This window comes from Tasmannia lanceolata, unplaced genomic scaffold (genome assembly GCF_043159265.1).
Source record: "Tasmannia lanceolata isolate RefF3 unplaced genomic scaffold, GAP_Taslan_0.1 ptg000008l, whole genome shotgun sequence".
NCBI classification, from domain to species: Eukaryota; Viridiplantae; Streptophyta; class Magnoliopsida; order Canellales; family Winteraceae; genus Tasmannia; species Tasmannia lanceolata.
In genome coordinates this window covers 8,755,836-8,778,479 of record NW_027518685.1, presented here as the reverse complement: position 1 = coordinate 8,778,479, position 22,644 = coordinate 8,755,836, and the positions used below count along the sequence as shown (strand labels likewise).

The following is a 22,644-nucleotide window of genomic DNA, read 5'->3' as shown; positions in this document are numbered from 1 at the left end:
GTCACCAACTGATAAAGTGGATATTTTGTCCTTGAGGTTCTGCCCGGCTGATTAGGGGTGCAACTCGGGTTGATTTTTGGGAATTCTGGTTGAGCTTTTACCATAAAATCGGGTCGGGTGTGGATTGATTCCAATTCCTGTTTTCAGCAAAAGCTTAACCCAACCAGCCCAAATTGCAACCCTAGTGCTGATCAAAATCTAGACTGGCTCAGTCATAATGTCCGAGGGATAGAATTAGTCAAATTCCTCATGGTGAAGAGTAATCTCTATCATTAAATGGAGTTAACCCAACCCCAATCTAAATGCTTCATGGCATGGGGCTAAGAGTAAAACATTATAGGACCAAGATGCCCTAATAAAGGATCCTCCTCGCACAACTACTTGATCCTAGCAAATAAGCCTCTCCAAAGCCCCTCTCCAATGATATGATGTTCTAATGCACTCAAAGCAACCCATTTCCCTGATTTCAGCATTTCTATGCCTTTGTTCGACAACATCACCAAACCTTCCCTTCCTCTCCAAACACTCATCTTTCTATTTTTCTACCCAAAGCCATTCACACATCCCATCTATTATCTCACCCCCCACTCCAAAATCTCCTACACTAAAGAGGTGCATTGCACTTCTGCAAACATGCAACTCCAAGCCCAAGCTCAAACAAATCCATGCATTCTCCATCAGAAATGGTGTTCCCCTCAGCAACCCAGACATGGGAAAGCATCTTATCTTCTCCCTTGTCTCTCTCTCAGGACCCATGTCCTATGCCCACCATATGTTCTACCAAATTCATCACCCAAACATCTTCACTTGGAATACAATGATAAGAGGCTATGCTGAGAGTGAAAACCCACAACCAGCCATACATATCCACGACCAGATGCGCATCTCATCCATTCAACCTGACACCCACACCTACCCTTTCCTCCTCAAGGCAGTTGCAAAACTAATGGCAGTCAAAGAAGGTGGAAAGATCCACTCCCAAACTGTGAGAAATGGGTTTGAATCCTTGTCCTTTGTTCAGAATAGTCTAATCCATTTATATGCTGCATGTGGGCTCACTGACAATGCTTACAAGATGTTTGAGAGCATGACACCAAGGGACCTAGTGACTTGGAACTCTGTGATTAATGGGTTTGCTATCAATGGGAGGCCAAATGAGGCTCTGACCCTTTTTAGGCAGATGGGTCTAGAGGGTGTTGAGCCAGATGGGTTCACCATGGTTAGCTTGCTCTCTTCTTGTGCTGAGCTTGGGGCTTTGGCTTTGGGCAGGAGGGTACATGTCTACCTAATGAAGGTTGGTTTGAGTGGGAATTTACATGCAGGGAATGCCCTTATAGACCTATATGCAAAGTGTGGGAGCATTAGAGAGGCACATAGGGTCTTTGATGAGATGGGGGTGAGGAGTGTTGTGTCTTGGACTTCTTTGATTGTAGGGTTAGCTGTCAATGGGTTTGGCAAGGAGGCCCTTCAACTTTTTGGTGTTTTGGAGAGGGAGAGATTGATGCCAAGTGAAATTACCTTCATTGGGGTTTTATATGCTTGTAGTCATTGTGGAATGGTAGATGAGGGATTTAGATACTTCAAAAGGATGAGAGAAGAGTATGGGATTGTGCCCAAGATTGAACACTATGGTTGCATGGTTGATTTGCTAGGGAGGGCAGGGTTAGTGGAAGAGGCACATGATTTTATTACAAAAATTACACTAGAGCCTAATGCTGTGATTTGGAGGACCTTACTTGGCGCATGCGCGATAAATGGACATGTGGCTTTAGGCGAAGTCGCACGGGCCCACCTCGCCCGATTGGATCCCAAACATTGTGGGGACTACGTGCTTCTCTCCAATCTCTATGCATCAGAGGGGCGATGGTTAGATGTGCATAGGGTTAGGAAGACAATGTTAAGGGAGGGAGTCAAGAAGGCTCCTGGGCATAGCCTTCTGGAGGTTGGGAATTGTGTTCATGAATTTGTTATGGGGGATAGATCACACCCCCAGAGCGAAGAGATAATCGATATGCTCGAGGAGATCACTAGGTTGTTGAAGTTAGAGGGGTATGTACCTCGCACTTCAAATGTGTTGGCCGATATTGAGGAAGAGGAGAAGGAGAACGCGCTTTCGTATCATAGTGAGAAGCTAGCGATTGCTTTTGCTCTCATTAGCACTGCCCCGGGCACTCCTATTAGGATCATCAAGAACTTGAGGGTGTGTGCTGATTGCCACTTGGCAACAAAGCTCATTTCCAAGGTTTTTGATCGAGAGATTGTCGTTAGGGATCGCAGTCGGTTCCACCATTTTAGAGATGGGTCTTGTTCTTGTAAGGATTATTGGTGAATAATTTTAATTATTTTGGCTAATCGGAGAGATACTTAGTTAAAATTATTATGTTGGCACTTGGCATTTGTGCTTGATCAAACTACTGATCTAAGTGATTTAGATTCATTTGATCATGGTGGGATCAACGGCAATGGACCCATAACGTGGTGGCCCATCAAATCAATAGATGTTCACAACGGGCAGTTCATTTTCAATAATAAAAAAATCCTGGTTATTTAATCATGAAAATAGAAATCAGCCCAATTATTTAAGCAAGAGACCTTGAGAATCTAAAACGCCTTTCAATTAAGTTTTCAAGCAATAATGAAAAAAATTAAACTCAAGTCAATCCTCCATGCTTGGTTCATCACATGTCACCATTCTACATTTGTTGCACCGCAGTTCTAATCTAATCACAAGATCAATTGACTTTGCTGTTACAACCATCTTTTTATAGGGGAATCCTGCTTCTGATCCAAACCATTCATTTGTTGGTCCCCACTATAAATGAGTTGTGCCCCAAAAATCTTTTCCATAGGATGATCCTAACCCTTCAAGTTTTGGGGTGCAGACTATCTATGTTGGGGACCAACAAATGAATGGTTTAGATACTCCATTAGGAGGGCCGCACCGTCCATCAGTCATTTTTGAAGGTGATGAGTATTTTACTCTTCGCAATCCACACCCCTTTGGCAAATACTCCCACCTTTGAAAGTGATGATCGATGGAACTTTTTGCTTATACCTTGTATTTCGAAATCCATGAAATATTAGCACATACAAACAGAAATCTTAGCACACAGAGATTGTATGTAATGCTAATTGATATATAGAGGATTACACCCTTCAAATTTTGTTGAACATTGTCCTTTGTTGTGATATAAGACTTGCAAAGATCTTGTAATCTGTTCCAGTTTCATAGTTTTTAGAAATAGAAAAGGAAACAATTTCTGTCAGACATGCCATCTTACTAAAATAAAAATAAAATCTCAAAGTGACCCAATTCAGGTGTGTTCTGTTTTTGCTTATCCTTACAAAAGGAAATTTCACCAGCATATAGTAACTGTTGTTTTTTCCGTATCTGAGGTTGTCCTGTTTTCTTGTTACATAGCCACATGTATGATGGCAACAGGTGAAATTCCATATTGGCTTCTAGATGAATTAGAGAAGCATCCCTTATTATTAGTTTGTGCTTGCACTCGGTAGGGGGAAGCTGAGTCTATTTGGTTGATTTTGAGTCATTGTGTGAGTTTTTGAACATCCTGTAGTTTTTTTGTGAAATAACACTGATCCTATACTTAATCTGTCAATTGCATCCTCTTGTCCTCACTTTTTTAATTTTTTGTGCATTGGACCTTACGAATATAAAGTGAGCTTGATCGTAGTTAATTGAGGTGCAGGTTAAGATGCAGACTATGTTCCTAAGCTATTGATTTTGTAGCTGGTGGTCTTCTTACGTTGCAAACTATAGAGGTAGTGCACTGTCCAAGTTAATATGCATGTAATATAGTGCAAAATTGGCTTTGCTTCTTGCATTTTTTTTGTAGGATGAATAATTTTATGTGCACATAACTGGCACCACCTTGGGTGGCCCATGAGCCCAAAAATAACTGAACAGAAGAGTGGATTCTTAGACTTCATTCCATTCATTATATAAGCTTTTGTTTTGCAAATCGAAATACAGGCTTCTGGGGAGATGGTGCACTATTTTAGTGACAAGTCAGTGGCGGCTGACTACAATGAAGGGTCCAATCTCATATATTCACACTAGAACTGCACTGAGTGGTCTGGACCCTGAAGCCAAATTCTTTGGGATCATTTTATTTTTACCATGTTGTGCTAAAGTAGCAGTTAGAGCATTCTTTACAACTATATATTATGTATTATTGAAGATGCATTGTCTCTTTAAATACAGGACCCCTAATGTGTATTTTGAAAATGATACTGCTATCATTCTCGAAACAGTGATAGCAAGAAGCAAAAGGATCGAATGCAGTTGCAGCGGAATCAAGGGCGCTGCTCTCAAGTGCTATGAGAAGAGTTGCCGCAAGAGCTTTCATGTTCCATGTGAAAAGTTGGTTGCACAATGTCGGTGGGATACTGTAAGTGATTCAAATCAGTGATTTTGATTTAGTAAATCTCTTCTAGGGATGAAAGGTTGCATAATTTCTTCATGCAGCTCTTTGTGATCCGGTGGATGAGCGTATTGAGAGCAAATTAGCCACGTGGAAAAAAGAAATATCTATCTCTAGGTGGAAGAATAACACCGATTAAGGCGGTTCTATCCAACATGCCTGTATATTATATGTCGCTTTTCAAAATTCCTGCCAAGATTGCTAACCGAATTGAGAGGCTGCAACGAGATTTTTTGTGGGAAGGACGGGAAGTAGGTAAGAAAGCCATGAACTTGTTGAATTGGAGTACTGACTGCAAATCCAAAAAGATGGGTGGTATCGGAGTGGGTAGGATAAGGCTAAGGAACAAATCTTTGATGGGAAAGTGTTAGGGAGATTCGGGTGCGAAAAGGAGGCTCTATGGCACACGATTATTGCTGAGAAGTATGGTTCCGATTGGGATGATTGGATTTGCCATGGTGATACTCTGAAGTTCCATTGGCAATCCCGGTATGGCGGGGATTGGAGGCATAATCCGAAATCATCTTGGTAATTCTCTTTTTTCCTACTCCGGACTGGCTAGCATTTGTGATGCCAACGAAGCGGAGGTATCTGCACTTCTTTATGGTCTTAAATGGTTTATGGAACACAATCTCGGCCCTTTAATAGTCGAAGATGATTCGGCAAATACTGTGGCTTGGGCAACAAATCGGAAGTGCGGGCCATGGCGAATGGCAAACAAGATTGACAAAGTAAGGGTGCGCCCCTTGTGGCGCATAGGAGGAGATCTGCGAACTCTTCTGCGGATGCGGGAGTTAATCGGGATATCATTTATTGCGAATCTTTTTTACTGTCTCGGTTATGATTATAATTTGATTGTAATCTTAGGGTTTTTGGGGTTTTTAGTTCTGCATGTAATTGGGGACATCTTGTCCCTGCCGGGCTTTCCAGGTTGTACTCTTATTTTGAAATAAAATTCTGTTACCTTTTAAAAAAAAAAGAAACTTTGTGATGCTATGCCCCCTACATCCTATTTCTAAATTGCCAAAAGAAATTTCTGAGCCACAAAAGCAAATCAGAAAGTGATCTGCCCCAAATGTGTATGTTTCAACTGATCTCTTTCAAGAATTTCTTGTCTACTATAGTTTTCAGAAGTATTATATGGTCTTCTCACTGAAATTTTCAGCGAAATGCGAACCCAAGCAATTAGTCCAACCGGGTTCGAAAGCTAGTGGAGTGTGGAAATGGCCTTCAGGGTTACCTAGCAAGTGGGTTATATGTTGTTCAGCTCTTACTGTTGCAGAGAAGGTAACTTGAAGCTTCTTGAATATTAACTCTGGCCGAGATACGAAAGTATCAATCCGAAAGTTTATTAATTATATAGTTAGAATTGCAGGAAATTGTTTCAGGATTCACATAGCTGGCCGGTGTCTCGGTGTCAAAGAGGTGGAACTCGGCTGTCACCCATGTCATTGTATCGACAGATGACAATCCTGTACCCTTAAGTTTTTTATGGGTATCTTGGAAGGGATATGGATACTGAAAATTGATTGTTAGCTCAGTATCCATAACACTAGGGCTGCAACAGCGTTGGGTTGGGTTTTTCAAAACCCTAGCCCAACCCTGGATCCCATTATCTCGGCTCTGACCCTGAGTCAGGGCCGGAAAACCTCAACCCATTACCCGCCCTACAGGGTATTGTGCTGGCCCTGCCCCGCCCTGATTGGCCCTGATTGGACAGGGCCGGGCCAGCCCGGCCCTAATTGACCCTAGTGCAAATACCTGTTAAGAGTGCCAAAAATAAAGCAACCACTTATCATATGGAACAAAATGATCAATAAACAGAGAAAGGGAACAAAATAAGACAATATGAATTCAACAACATGACGGGCAACAGAGACAATTAATAATAATAATCTAAAGAAACATCAATCCAAGATAATAGAAACATTAGCAAAAGAAACATGCACAGATGGTCCAATTCTATAATAGAAAACTCAGGGTCGGGCCGGGTCAAGGTACCCGAGGCATTAACCCAAAACCCGCCCGACTTGAGTCAGGTCTAAAAAAATAACCCTGACCCTGTTCGGGCTCAGGGCGGGTCAGGGCTGACAGGGCCAAACTTGCACCCCTACATAACACTGCTAAAGAATCACTTTGGGGTCTGACTATGACAAATTTTAAGATCATTTGTACTTTAAAGTCATTTAGTATATTCATGCTCTCAATTTCTGATGCAGGGATCAAAAGCCTGTATGCTGGCAATGGAACCTGTTGATGAAGAGCACTATGAGATAAGAGTTGATATCCATGGAATCATCAATGGTGGCCCTCAACTTGGAAGATTACGGGTGATGAATAAGGTTTTTTCTTTTAACTACTGCTGTTATTTACAGGATCAGCAACTGTAAATAACAGTTAGTAGCTCTTCGAAGATGAAGCGTGAGAGTGGAAAATTTATTGCATAGGCTAGTAGCGTACTGTCCGATAAGGGAACGATGTCACATGTCGACCACCAACATTAATGTGGTATCCTTCCACACCTGCTCGTAGAGTTAGGACAAACAGTCTTCCCTCTGCAAAAGGAAAACACCATGCCATTTCTGGTTTATTTGCACGCCCGATGAACCTTCTCAACCATGAAGTCGTCTTTGATTATTTTGAGTCCGCCATATCACTGCGTATCCATTTCTCACACTTGCTAAATCCGTCAACTGTCCAACACAAGCATTGGAAATTTGTAAAATCGGATAGATGTTAAACCCACTAAGTTATGCTATAAGTTTAAGGTAACTAGCAAATAAATTACATAAAGAAACCAACTTATAACAACCTCAACTACCTGTTACAGTTAAATATAAAAAGAGGAAGACCTATAAGTCCATTGGAAAAATGCAGTATTTCTTGGTGCAAACGTTAAAAACTATTATTCTGAAGGTTACAATTTCTTATAGTGAAATCTCTTAGAAGACCCGAGAGATGAGTTTAATCTGCAAAATCACTAGACACACAATAACTTAATGATTTTATTTGAGGCTACATTGTTTTGATAATGCTATCATTCCAACTCACATACTTAAATCCAATGATACAAGGTTTGATTTTAAACATGGACACAAAAATGTAAGTAAAATCTGTATATTAGGAGAAAACAGGGAAGTATGATACTCTTCATCAAGGGAGTCCAGTCTTATTGCTTCCTCTGCTGATAGACTAGAATACATAGACATGCACAAAACGTAAAAATTTATTTGAGGCTGCAATATATTGATCATGCTACAATTCTAACCAGGTTGTTAAATCAAGTGACATGAGGCCAGACCCTAAAAATATTAACACAAATGTTTTCATAGGCTTAGCTACAGCAGGAGACTGTTTCTAACGAGAAGCATGTGAGGATCAAGGTTTTAAATTTCGGTTTCAGTCACCACGGAAACAGAAACGTTTCGGTTTCAGTCAGAAATTACGGTGGCAATCCGATAAAATCAAGGAAACATATGTAAATAATAGAATTTGAAGATGGAACTTCAGGAAATGCTAGAATAAGCACAAATACACACTTAGAAACCATCACACAAGCAAAACTACCATTCATAATGGTTTAAAAACATTTAACACCTAGTGACATGCACTGTCACTCATGGCAAAGAAACAAAGCAGGTTGGATGGGTTTCAAACAATTGAAAGAAAAACAAAAACAGAAGAAAATGGAGATAAACTTATAGTAAAGGAGAACTCATTGACATACCCCTGGTCTCAGTCAGACCATTCAGCAGATTCCTTATGCAGTGAGTCCTCACCCAGGTGGCATTTCTGTTCTTTTAGATATTATGGTTCCCATGTGGACAAACATGAAGATCTTTCGAGTTAAGTGCATCAAAGCAAATGTTTCGAGTGTCAAATATTGAAGAGCATGGAGGTGAAGGCATGAAATTCCACATGAATACTGGATCCCTAAGAGCTGTAAATTGCGACCTTATTTACTTCAATCCACCGAAAAGAAGCATAAAACTTGTGCAACTTGATAATTTTGCTTCTTTACAGATCCTAATACAACCTTGGAAGCTCAAGATAGGTTATAATTATTTATTCAGAAACAAGAACTGAAAAAAGAATGCATAACACAACAATATTAAAGCAATTTCATAGACAACTCTGTTATTTTCTTGGCGTATCTAATGTGCATGTGGTCTTCCTTAGGCAAGTGTTTTTCCCTGCTATAATGGGCTACTAACGAAACAATGCCAATTATTTCTCAGTAAACAAACCTCTGCAATCCATTTGATTCATGGAGAATTATGAGCAATCATTCATCCAACTAATTGTCTCATGCCACGTAACGTTAAGAAGCATGTCTTTTAGATTTTTATGGCCATATTCTTGAAATCTTTACCAATAGTGCATACAACACTGAAAAAATTTAAACCAAGAGCTTACTTGTATCATCATCTTGCTTGGATGATAACCCATCACATCTCTGAGCTGGCCCCCACTGCATTCTGTAACAAGTATTGTGCTCAATTACTGGCCTCTGGCTCCAATCTCCTTTCAGCATGGGATTCAAATGAAGAATTCTTGGTGGGTCCTCACCATCTACCGCCTTCAACCCTTGCAATTCAACCACATTATGAAACAAAAACGATTCCATTCCCGTGCAGCAACCTTGCTAGCTGAGGCACATATTCCTCATGAGCCATGTGTGGTGTTCGGATCACTGTAATGGATGAACCGGCTGCAAGTCCACATGGAAGAAACATGACCTCAAGAGCTTCCATGTTCCATGTGCAAAGTTGGTTGCACAATGTCGGTGGGATACTGTAAGTGATTCAAATCACTGATTTTGATTTAGTAAATCTCTTTTAGGGATGAAAGGTTGCATAATTTCTTCATGACAGGAAAACTTTGTGATGCTATGTCCCCTACATCGTACTTCTAAATTGCCAAAAAGAAATTTCTGAGCCACAAAAGCAAATCAGAAAGTGATATGTGCCAAAAGTGTATGTTTCAACTGATCTCTTCAAGAATTTCTTGTCTACTATAGTTTTCAGAAGTATTATATCGTCTTCTCACTGAAATTTTCAGAGAAATGCAAACCCAAGCAATTGTCCAACCTGGTTCGAAAGCTAGCGGAGTGTGGAAATGGCCTTCAGGGTTCCCTAGCAAGTGGGTTATATGTTGTTCAGCTCTTACTGTTGCAGAGAAGGTAACTTGAAGCTTCTTGAATATTAACTCTGGCCGAGATACGAAAGTATCAATCCGAAAGTTTCTTAATTATATTGTTAGAATTGCAGGAAATTGTTTCAGAATTCACATAGCTGGCCGGTGTCTCGGTGTCAAAGACGTGGAACTCGGCTGTCACCCATGTCATTGCATCGACAGATGACAATCCTGTACCCTTAAGTTTTTTATGGGTATCTTGGAAGGGATATGGATACTGAAAATTGATTGTTAGCTCAGTATCCATAACACTGCTAAAGAATCACTTCGGGGTATGACTATTACAAATTTTAAGATCATTTGTACTTTAAAGTCATTTAGTATATTCATGCTCTCAATTTCTGATGCAGGGATCAAAAGCCTGTATGCTGGCAATGGAACCTGTTGATGAAGAGCACTATGAGATAAAAGTTGATATCCATGGAATCATCAATGGTGGCCCTCAACTTGGAAGATTACGGGTGATGAATAAGGTTTTTTCTTTTAACTACTGCTGTTATTTACAGGATCAGCAACTGTAAAGGTTCTTCAACTGTTTCAACAAAAATCAGCAAGAGCGAAAGCATATCTTATAGTTAAACTTTGATGATGCATTAATGATTATTGTGAATTATTGAGATATAACAAAAACACAAGGATATATCTGACTTTTTAGTTTTTGCCCATTTTTTCACTTCAGTTCAAATTTAATCTGAAGTTGAATTATTGAGAACACTGCAAAAAAGCATACCTGTATATGAATTATATTTTTTGCTCTTGTAGAAACCAAAGCTTTTTAATGGGTTCAAGTTCTATTTCAGTGGAGAATTTATGCTTTCATACAAGGGCTATTTGAAGGACTTTGTTGTTGTAGGGGGGAGGAATAGTTCTTCAAAGGAAGCCTATTTCAAGGGATCAATAGAGACTGTTGGATGAATACTCTTCATTAACAACCTTCATAATTTACAGTGTTGAGCTCCCTGAAAAATGTGCTGCTAGCAAGAAATCTGTCATTGTCAATCAGAGGAAGACAGAGGCAGAGTCTCTTGCTAATGCAATTGGGGCCAAAGCAACAAGCCACACAGGGATCTTGGATTGCATAGCTGCTTGCAAACTGCAGTGGTTTACCAGATGTGAACATTTTTGTGATTTGAGAGACCCATTTCTGTTTTTCTCCAGGCAGTTTATTTCAATGTATATTGGAGATGGCATGACACTAAATCAATGATTTATTTCTTGTATGTTCTTGCCTTTTGAGTCACGAAGTCATCTATTTCAAACCTTCCTAAAACACTTCTTATTGGCACCCCTCCTGCTTCTTTTGTAACCATAAGGCCACCCAAATGCCATTGCGAATACCTTGATGCATCATGCCTTGATCGCCACCCAAATGCCATTGCGAATACCTTGATGCATCATGCCTTGATCAAGCCTCGTTTTGAAGGTTCTGCCAAGACTATGCAGTTGCTTCATGATGTTTTACCAGATAAATTCAGTCTTGATCTCACCCACCATGCCCCATTATGTCCCCTCGTAGTACGCAAAAAAATTAGGCGTGGAACTCGGGCCGGGTTGAGGCCAACCCTATCCCAAGACAAGATGGCATTCCCTCAACCCTAACATGACGCAACCTGAGCCTTGGGTCAAATACGATCAACCTAACCGAACCAGCCTCTAAATCTCTCAACCCTAACCCAACCCATCTAACCCGTTTTTTTCCAAATTGGATTGGAAAAAAAAAAACCATATTCCTATGATTTTTAAAATTAAAATAAAGCTAGAGGATTGCCCAAGGCCTCAATCCTAACCCAACCTGAAATTAAATCAGGTTGACTTTTCCCACCCTAACCCAACCTGAAATTAAATTGGATTGGCTCTTCCCATCCTCCTCTAACCCAACCAAAACCCCGAGGAAATGCCAACCCGTGTAAATAGAGATCATACACGTGCATTAATGCCTGATGAGTTTCAATTGTGATTGTGAACACCAGAGGTATGTGAACTAATGCAATCAGAGAGTGAATTAGAAAAACATATACATTACTTTGAGTCTTTTACAATGTGGCTGGAATTCAAGGCAAGTAAGAAATGGGTGCTGATCCTCAGCCATTACTGCTTTACAAAGTAGAAGACGCTCTTCCATCTTCTGACAATGATTATGAAAGGCAACCAAGACCAGAAAAAAATGTACCCAAACTGGTATTGATCCTTACAATGCTACAGAAACGATACTGGCGAAAGAAAGGTAACAGATCGCTTACATGATCACATTTTTTTTTTTTTTTGTGGGAATGGCGAAGAGCAAAATTATATTAATATGAAAGGGACGGCCCACAACCAAGATGGTCGAGGTTACAGCAAAAGAACATACAAAAAACACAGAAAATACGAGAGACTAATATCAAGGCAGTAAAAAATCAAAATTTTCCAACTCAGGCCTCCCAACCTATCACGGGACAACCTATCAGCCTCTCAATTAGCCCATCTTTCGACATGCTGAAACCTAACACCAAAACCTGAAGTTCTCTACTGAATCTCATCAATCAACTCAGCAAATCTTCAGCGATAAGAATGACTACGATTCAACCACCTATTCACATTAGGGGAATCACCCTCCACAATCCAAGTAGCTAAGAATACCTTCATCCACTATTCTAATGCCTTGTAAGACCGCTCTTAATTCAGTTTCATTGGAATCTATAACTCATATTGGCCCAGAGAAAGCCCACTTTATCAACCCCCTGTCATCCCTTAAGACCCCCCCAATTCCAGCAGCCCTGGATTACCGAAGCTCGAACCTTCAAAATCATCTACATTTGTTGTCATCTGAAATTGCAGCAATGTGCCTTACCTCTCGCCAACTTGTCCCACAGGCAAATCATCTGCCTTGGAGATTGGTAATGTGCTGTGTAATAGTCCTCCATGCATCCATACTGGCAAAACTTCCAGTTGTGGGAGTACTGAACGGCAAGTGAACTATTGAACTGTTCAACCCACATGCCCATGCTTACATCCTCCATCTTGAACAGCTGCATACATAGAAAATATATTAGAAGTTTATAAGTGACTGAAAGTCAGGGATAATTTGTTAGCAAAAGAAATGGGTTATCGTTTAATCAAACCCTTAGGCTTTGATTTGCATGCTGAGAGACGACGAATCTTGCAATGTCGCTTGAAATTATGTACCCAGGCCCATTAGCGTAAGGTGGATATACTTCTTCTGGCCATTCCTGTGTAAAGAACGGAATAGTGCTTACACAAGAAGATGAATGAAATCCAATGCAGTTGACTGCATTGACCAAAATGCATAAGCCAGACTAATTCCCTACTCCAGGGAATTCTATCAAGTTCTCCAACAATAGACACTTTTTTTTAAAAATATTTTGAAGATAACAAAATTATTGAAGAGAAGAAAAAGATTACAAGGTAGCTACAATCATAGAAGGGGTAGAGGTTGCCTCTCCACTAAAATATCCCAAGTAACCCCCCTCCTTTGGCCAACAAATAAGTGATAGCATTGACTCTCTTAATACTATATGACTAAATGATACTTTTTACAGTTTGGGGGAAAAAAATAGGGCATCACTTTGCAAATTTTTCAAGAAAACAAGAGAATACCCCAGATTGATAAATAAATTTCCTAAAATAATCAACTAGGCAAGTAAACAACTTACCTCGTATGTGACTGCCCATTTTCCGCTTCTGAGTGGCCTGTGCAAAAGGTTAAGATTGCCCATATATAGGGATCTCTTGGGAGATATACCCTTGATTTCTTTTAACACGGAATCCACCCTAATAAAGGTATCATCATCACATTTCATAATGTATGCCGCAGTTAAGTTGCGAACCTGCAGGACATTGGATCATCATCTAGCACAGAAAATCACAAAGGGTACTAATATACCTCATATTTTGATCAAATAACCATCCTCACAAACAAGATGCACTAAAAGAAGAGTATAGAGCTTAAACTGAACTCACCCCATACTCACAGATGGCAATGGTTTTAAGAACTACGAGCTCATAATGATCCATAAATGGCAAAATCACAATATCACCAAAATAATCTGCTTCCTTCTTCAGCACTGCATTGACCTCCTTCCTTGGACTCTACATGTCAGTTACACAAATGAGTAGGAACTCAGAGACTAAACCCATAAGCACCCATGAGAAATTGGTAAAAGTTTCAAGGAAAGTTATCCGCATTAAATACTTCCCAACTTCCCCAGTGATGAAAATCCACAACAATTTGATATAGTTTGTAAAAAAACTGATATAATGGCACATGATACAGTTAAAAACTCATCAGATTTCCTTTTGGACTGGATGCTTTTAGTTTTGGGTAATGAGCTATGGTTACTGAAACTACTCATGCCTCACAAACACACTAAAACCCAAGTGTCAATGGGACCTCAAAAATCTTGCCCCAACACTAGTTATTGAACTCGGAAACTTAATGAACCTTACTGACTATTTGGCAATGATCAATAATGATAAAGCTACCTACCTCTAGGAAATCACATTCTTGTTCTTCCCAGTTTTTCTAGGACATTGTCCACAATATGTTTCACATGATATCTGGGGACAATCCTAGTGGATATGAAGGGGACAATCCTAGGGCCCATATTATAATTTTTCCTAAAATAATCAACTAGGCATGGAAGACTCCTAAAGTATATGATGGAATTTTCTTATATTAAGTTATACCTTGAGAATTAGAGCAAACTCGGAGGCATACAAAAGTCCTGACGAGACAACGCATGACTAAAAGCCTAAAAGCTTAGACTATACCATGTTTTTCTCAGGGATGGAAGACTCCTAAAGTAATCTCAACTCAACTAAGCCTTTGTCCCAAACTAGTTGGGGTCGGCTAATGAATCCTTTAGAAAATTTCCATGAAGAAGGAAGACTCCTAAAGTAATACGATGGAATTTTCTTATACCGTAGCATTACAACGTGCTACGGTATCTCGCAAGCTCTGCCAACCAACAAGTCTGACACATAGCAAATCATAAGAGAAAATCCACAAATTTGGCTAAAATTGTAGACGACAGATGAAAAGGTAGCTTGGGCTATCTTCAGTCTGGATCAAGTTTCAGTGGTAAACCTATCGTCCAGGTCGATAGTTTCCTTTTGTATTATTCACCCTTTATTTGATATGGCCTTTTGTATATTTCGACAGATGGAAAAATTGCTTGTATCTTTGGCTAAACTGTTACTCTAGAAAGGTATGGTCCCTTTTGTACTCTTGAGGTTTTTAATATAGCATTTCTTCAATCACAAAAAGAATAAGTCATGTAAGATACCATGATAGATCTACTTTTTCTTATTAGAGCATAGCAGTTCCTTTTGTATTCTTGAATTTTTTTTTAATATAGCATGTCTTCCATTTTTTTTAAAAAAAAAAGAACAAGTCAACATGTAAGATATCCTGATAGACTCCACTTTTTCTTATCAGAGCATAGAAGGATGGAAATTTTTTTTTATTTTTTGAAAAGTGACAAATATATTCACACCAGCAAATTTACAATGGGGACCAATAGTCTCACCAGATTTACATAGTATGAAACTATGAATTGCCCAGGAGCATTCTCCTTGGCCCGAAAGAAAACCCCATTCCCCCTTACATTACCCAATAGCCTCAATTGTATCGAATACAACAAAAAGTGTCATATTTGTGGGTAGGGGTGGCCAGAACCGAACCAAACCCGAAGAACCGAACTGGAACCGAAGAACCGAACCGGAACGGAACTGTTTAAAAATACTTTGGGCCCGGTTCGGTTCCACTTATGAAGAACCGAACTTATTCGGGTCGGTTCCGGGTCTAATGTTCTTGGTTCGGTTCTGGAACCGAAGAACCAAACTTTAAATATATATATATATATATATATATATATATATATATATATATATATATATATATATATTTTTATATTTCTATTATAAATATACTTATTAATATAAATTACTTATAATATTAATAAGTAATAGTTAATACTATTCTTATAATAAGAAAGTAACTTATATTATAACTTTAATTAAAAGTTTTTATAAATTATAATTAATAATTAGTAATTAGCCATTAGAACCGGAGAACCGGAACGGACCGAACCGATTATGTTCGGTCCGGTTCGGTTCGGTCCTACTATGTACTACGGTTCGGTTCTACGGTTCATGGAACCGGGAACCGAGAACCGAAAAAAAAAGTAACCAAGGACCGAGAACCGAACCGGTTGATCAAGATCATGACCTGCCACGTCACATAGACTTCACCACTTTCCAGCTTGCGAATTCGATTTTCAAAGATCCTGCTCAAAGGCCCAGAGCTATTGTGCGCCCCTAACCGTGCACGATAGCCAACCCATCAACATCATCCGATCTCCAGCAGTCTCCACCTCGCACCACCACCAAACTTCGGCGGATCCCCATTAAAAATATCTATGTTCCTTCCACCATCCTCTCCATTTCCTGCTTCAACTCAGCCCATCTATCTTCTCCTTCCAATCTCCATTGCTATTGCTTGTTACCTTCCAATCTCCATAGCTTTTCACAAACGTGACCCTCTACCCCTCTTCTTACCACCCAAAAATCCTCCTCCCCACTAGAATCAGATCATCTAATACTCTCCTCATCCTTCTTCCTTCAAAATCTACTCTCCAAACCCTAACCCTAAAGACTATAATGCTCCCTTCATCCTTCCCCATTCAAACCCTAATCCAAACCCTAACCCTACCAACCATGAATTCCCCCTTCAAACTCTAAACTCCAAACCATAACCCTAACGACTGTAATACCCTAACAACCATAACACTCCCCTCCTCCTCCTCCGACAAACCCTAACCCTACATGGCTAAAAAGGCGTCTCATTGCCGCCATCCGCAACCTCCCTCACCTCCACATCCAACCTCCTCCTTTACCCCTGATTCCGGACATCCTTTTCCTTACTTCTGCCACCTCTGCAGCCTCCGACGACTCCCCAACCCTCTTTCTCCATCAACCCTAACTAGATCCGGCCCTTCCACCATTAAATCCGGCCTTCTCGAACCCAGATCCGCACCTTCAGCCACCATCTCTGCAATTCCTGCGAGATTTGCCCATCTCCGGGCAACATCCGGCCACCGACTTCTCCCTTGCCCACCAAGGGAGAGAGAGAGAGAGAGAGAAGAGAATGACGGCCTCCCTCCCTAGGGTTTCTGTCGACCTAGGGAGGGAGGCAAAAATCGCCTCTACTTCCCTTATTTCTATCAAATGTTTCAATCATGAAATTTGGAAGGATGGAAATATGGATTTTATGAAGTTACTGAACTTATTGAAGGGCAACTGATCAAGCATTTCAGTGGAATTACACAATGTATAGCAGAAATAACATGTTGCAAAGCTCACCAGGGCAACAAAGAAATAAGCCACCACTTTTGATGATTTGATTGCGGGAGATTGCATCCATGTTTTCCTAACTGCCATGCGCTCCGCAAAGTGATTTGTAGCAGAGAGAATCCCAATAAAAAGATGAATTGAACTTTCTGGCACGGGGGGAGACTTCCATTTCTCTGACATTTCCAAGACTTGCTGGAGCGAGAAACTTGGATGAGATTTGGGAAGAGAAGTTGCATATACCGAATGCATGTCCACATTGCCTTTAACCGCAAATCCAGTTGCATCTTCAAGAGTAAACCCCTGATGAAATAAAAATAACATATGGGAAGAAAAGCATGTTTCAATTCCATTGCAACAGAATAGATTTGTAGGCCTAATAGTCTATAAAGAAGTTCTATTAATGTATGAATTCTGAAAATGAAAATGTAGACACTATCATCTGAAACAGGTTCCAATGTTATGAATGAAGGAAATTTTTAAAGGACAGTGCAACTAAAAGCTCTTGGAAGATGAAGCGTGAGAGTGGACAATTATTGCATGGGTTAGTAGCGTACTGTCCGATAAGGAAACGACGTCACATGTCGACCACCAACATTAATGTGGTATCCTTCCACACCTGCTCGTAGAGTTAGGACAAACAGTCTTCCCTCTGCAAAAGGAAAAGGCCATGCCATTTCTGGTTTATTTGCACGCCCAATGAACCTTCTCAACCATGAAGTTGTCTTTGATTCTTTTGAATCTGCCATATCACTGCGTATCCATTTCTCACACTTGCTAAATCCGTCAACTGTCCAACACAAGCATTGGAAATTTGTAAAATCGGATTGATGTTAAAACCACTAAGTTATGCTATAAGGTAACTAGCAAATAAATGACATAAAGAAACCAACTTATAACTACCTGCTACAGTTAACTATACAAATACGAAGACCTATAAGTCCATTGGAAAAGGCAGTATTTCTTGTTGCAAACGTTAAAAACTATTATTCAGAAGGTTACAATCTCTTATAGTGAAATCTCTTAGAAGACCTGAGAGATGAGATTTATCTGCAAAATCACTAGACATAGAATAACTTAAGATTTTATTTGAGGCTACATTGTTTTGATAATGCTATCGTTCCAACTCACATACTTAAATCCAATGATACAAGGTTTGATTTTAAACATGGCCACAAAAATGTACGAGTAAAAGCTGTTTATTGAGAGAAAACAGGAAAGTATGATACTCTTCATCAAGGGAGTCCAGTCCTATTGCTTCCTCTGCTGATAGACTAGAATAAATAGACATGCACAAAACGTAATAATATATTTGAGGCTGCAATATATTGATCATGCTACAATTTTAACCATGTTGTTAAATCAAGTGACATGAGGCAAGACCCTAAAAATATTAACAAATATGTTTTCCTAGGCTTAGCTACAGCAGGAGACTGTTTCTAAAGAATAGCATGTGAGAATCAAGGTTTTAAATTTCGGTTTCGGTCAGCACGGCATCAGAAACGTTTCGGTTTCGGTCAGAAATTACGGTGGCAATCCTATAAAATCCGAGAAACATATAGAAACATATGCAAATGATAGAATTTAAAGACAGAACTTCAGGAAATGCTAGAATAAGCACAAATACACACTTAGAAACCATCACATAAGCAAAACAACATTCATAATGGTTTAAAAACACTAAACACCTAGTCACATGCACTGTCACTCATGTCTGATAATTTAGTACATACCAAATTTCACGTGCAATTCATATAAATATTTACACAATACATGCACCACATTTCACATGCAATTCATACAAATATAATTATGCAACTCATATTGATATAGCATACTACTATTACCCTTACGATTTTGGTTTATGCATTTCGGACGTTTCGGTTTCGATCGGGATGGAAATGAAAACATTTCGGTCGTTTTGTGCCTATTTCGAAGGAAATTTAAAACCAAGGTGAGAAAACAAAGTAAATAAAAGCAACACAAACCAGAATGAGATTAAAAAAATAAATAGATCATTTAGAAAAGAAGAAATCTGTATAAATAAAAATTTTATGTTCAGAAATATTATAATTCCTCTTTTTTGTGGTTTTCTTAGAGTGCAAATCATGGCAAAGAAACAAAGCAAGTTGGATGGGTTTCCAACAATTGAAAGAAATTCAAAAAAAAAAAAAAATAGAAGAAAATGGAGATAAACTTATAGTAAAGGAGAACTCATGGCATACCCCTGGTCTCAGTCAGACCATTCAGCAGATTCCTTATGCAGTGAGTCCTCACCCAGGTGGCATTTCTGTTCTTTTAGATATTATGGTTCCCATGTGGAGAAACATGAAGCTCTTTCTAGTTAAGTACATCAAACCAAAGGTTCTAGTGTCAAATATTGAAGAGCATGGAGGTGAAGGCATGAAATTCCACATGAATATTAAATCCCTAAGAACTGTAAATTGCGACTTTCTTTACTTCAATCCACCGAAAAGGAGCATAAGACTTGTGCAACTTGATAATTTTGCTTCTTTACAGATCCTACTAGGACCTTGGAAGCTCAAGATAGGTTATAATTGTTTATTCAGAAACAAGAACTGAAAAAAGAATGCATAACACAACAATATTAAAGCAATTTCATAGACAACCCTGTTATTTTCTTCGTGTATCTAATGTGCATGTGGTCTTCCTTAGGCAAGTGTTTTTCCCTGCTATAATGGGCTACTAACGAAACAATGCCAATTATTTCTCAGTAAACAAACCTCTGCAATCCATTTGATTCATGGAGAATTATGAGCAATCATTCATCCAACTAATTGTCTCATGCCACGTAATGTTAAGAAGCATGTCTTTTAGATTTTTATGGCCATATTCTTGAAATCTTTACGAATAGTGCATACAACACTGAAAAAATTTAAACCAAGAGCTTACCTGTATCATCATCTTGCTTGGATGATAACCCATCACATCTCTGAGCTGGCCCCCACTGCATTCTGTAACAAGTATTGTGCTCAATTACTGGCCTCTGGCTCCAATCTCCTTTCAGCCTGGGATTCAAATGAAGAATTCTTGGTGGGTCCTCACCATCTACCGCCTTCAACCCTTGCAATTCAACCACAAATTGTGAAACAAAAACGATTCCATTCCCGTGCCGCAACCTTGCTAGCTGAGGCACATACTCCTCATGAGCCATGTGTGGTGTTCCAATCACTGTAATCGATGAACCGGCTGCGAGTCCACACGGAAGAAACATGACCTCATCCCCCTTTGCCATTTCTTCTCCACTCAGCGATACTGAAGAGGGGCATGATTCAGGCTTACCCTCAAGCAATGTGGTCTGGTTAGTCTCCTGAAACTTGAAATTCTCAACTTCCAACCATGCCTTAAGACCTAATGACCATGCCTCGTTTGCCATTTTCTCCAACTCCGAAAGATCATTCGTCTTATTTCTACGTCTCAGAATTTCGCCCGTTATTCGACCATAGCGATGCTGCAGAGGCTTGATTGGTTGAGAACCGCCAATTCCCGCTCGAAACGGTTCCTTTTGGGGCATTTGTGGGGCTTTCTGATTCTGGTCGTCCTCCAACTTGCGGTGAAAAGTGTCCTGATATACTGAATTAACCAAGGGTTTGTTCTGATCAGAATCTTCAGAATCCAACCCCGCTGATCGATCCAGACCAACAAAACTGTCATCACCACTCAACAAAGACGCAATCTCAAGAAACCTATGGAACTTCAAGGAGATGAATACCAGGTATAATGCACCTACTCCTAGCAGAAAGTGGGACAATTTTAGCCTCCTCCCACCTGAACCATCGCTCTTAGGTCTCTTCATTGCTGGAAAACGCTTTCAGAAACCCTAATTTCACACAAAAATCAGAACCACACCAACACGTCTTCAACCAGAAGCATTCCCCCTCCAACAAAAGCAAAACAGACCAAACACCAAACCGAGAAATCCTAAAAAAACACGAGGTCAGCCGATAACCATCCAATCGAAATAACCTAGAAGATCTAACAATTCTCCATCACCAATCCATCAATAGCATTTCCCAACAAAACCTCAAGAAACCCTAGTCTGCCCCGAAATCTGAAAACATTTCAGAGCAGAAACTGGAAGGAAAACCAAATAAGGATAAACGAAACCCTAGAAATTACAAATTCATACCGATCTCCTTACAGAGCTCATCAATCCTATTCCAAATTCAGCGACATTTCCCTTATACAGAGCATAATCGATCGGAAGCGAATACAAGCCAGATATACTATGATTCGAACGAGAAAAAGCAGAAACAATAAAGAAAAAGAAACGAAGAAAAAAAAAGCAAAAAAATCTTGAAAATTTAAACAGATCTATTCATCACCGATCCTTCAAAATATTATCCAGATTCAACGATATTATATTGCCAGAATCGATAGCAAAGAGGACCTTAATCTGCAAAAACCCTTACCTTATAAAGAAGAAAATGAAGAAACCCTAGAGGCAGAAAAGAGGGAGAAAAGCGAAACCTAGAAAACGAGCGAATTTTGGTGGTATGTTTTTGGGCTTTCAATTTCAACAAAGATATGGAAGAGGAGTTGGAAATTTCTGTAATAAAAGACTCATTTACTTGTCTTGATTATTATGAAAACGAAAAATCAATAATAATAGCTGATCATTTTCCTATTTCAGCATTTTCTCTCTACTTTACCCTTTTCTATATGCAATTTCCATCGGGTAATGATAAATTCGCACCCCCTCTAGGATAATTCACACCCTCTAACGTAAATGAATAAAAATGGTCAAAGTCTGCCGCGTACGCTACTTTTAAAGGGTGCGAATTATTCTACACGGGGTGCGAATTTATCACTGCCCTTTCCATCGTCGCAAATCTGAAGACTGAATCAACTTATAAAGAGGCTGGTTTTCGTCCGTCGCGAGTGATGGTTTCACTTGTTGTAACTTGTGAAGGCACGTTTTTTAACTAACTCAAAAATGTGGAATGCTACACTAAAGAGCGCCTTTCAACAACCAGCCGCAAGGGCGCCTTCATTGGATTAACGTCATGAAGCTGCACTTATAATAAGACCATGAAAAATGTAGAAGGAATAATAATTCTCCCTTTCTTTTATTATTACTTGGTACAGCCCCCACTAGTGTAAAAGAGTAGTCTGTTCCAAGTAAGAAAATGGGGCGAATATATCACTTCCCAATAAGAAGTGAGACATGTTGATGTCTGGATCTAATCTGGGGCGCCCTTGTGGATGATTTTTTCAAGGGCGCCCTTCAATTTAGCATTCCTCCTCTAAAATAAATTGGTTTATATTTTAGAGGTGTTGGGCCCTTCAGTTTTAATTTTACGTTAGGGCAAAGCGCCTCTGTCGTGACTCAGGTGTGTGTGTGTAGCCCCTTTTTATTTTGCACTGTTGGACTTTCCTCTCAAATCAAGAGGAAAGGGGAAGTAAAGAAATTGAAATCCATAGTACTTTCCTTCTTCTTCTATGTTAAGTGCATCCAAACGCAGTGTACATCTGTCTCTCTATACATTTAAAATCTATACAAACGTGTGTATAGATTGAATATTTTTAATTACAAAACAAGGTTATTTAAAATCTCATCAGTCTAAATTTCTTTATATGTTTTAAATATCTTTTACGCCAAACAAATTAGTTAAGAAAAAATAATTATTAT

General features: G+C 39.4%; 2 protein-coding genes across 4 annotated transcripts; one reads left to right on the top strand and one right to left on the bottom strand.

The window, feature by feature from the left end:
• Positions 1-32: 32 nt before the first annotated feature.
• LOC143882667 (Tetratricopeptide repeat (TPR)-like superfamily protein) lies at positions 33-2,348 on the top strand. The gene has a single exon (XM_077386124.1). The coding sequence runs from the start codon at positions 437-439 to the stop codon at positions 2,327-2,329; it is 1,893 nt and encodes a 630-aa protein (XP_077242239.1). The 5' UTR covers positions 33-436; the 3' UTR covers positions 2,330-2,348.
• A 9,291-nt stretch (positions 2,349-11,639) lies between these two features.
• On the bottom strand, positions 11,640-21,615 carry LOC143884243 (Galactosyltransferase family protein). 3 transcript variants are annotated; one of them, XM_077387699.1, is made up of 8 exons: positions 21,425-21,613; positions 19,905-20,933; positions 17,549-17,781; positions 17,004-17,294; positions 13,602-13,730; positions 13,295-13,468; positions 12,743-12,850; positions 11,640-12,649 (listed from the first exon to the last, which is right to left on the bottom strand). In XM_077387699.1, the coding sequence occupies exons 2-8, from the start codon at positions 20,806-20,808 to the stop codon at positions 12,443-12,445; spliced, it is 2,046 nt and encodes a 681-aa protein (XP_077243814.1). In that variant the 5' UTR covers positions 20,809-20,933; positions 21,425-21,613; the 3' UTR covers positions 11,640-12,442. The 3 variants fall into 3 exon arrangements, with proteins under 3 accessions (XP_077243814.1, XP_077243813.1, XP_077243815.1); XM_077387698.1 differs by having other exon boundaries at positions 19,905-21,613; XM_077387700.1 differs by lacking the exon at positions 17,004-17,294 and having other exon boundaries at positions 19,905-21,615.
• Positions 21,616-22,644: the final 1,029 nt, after the last annotated feature.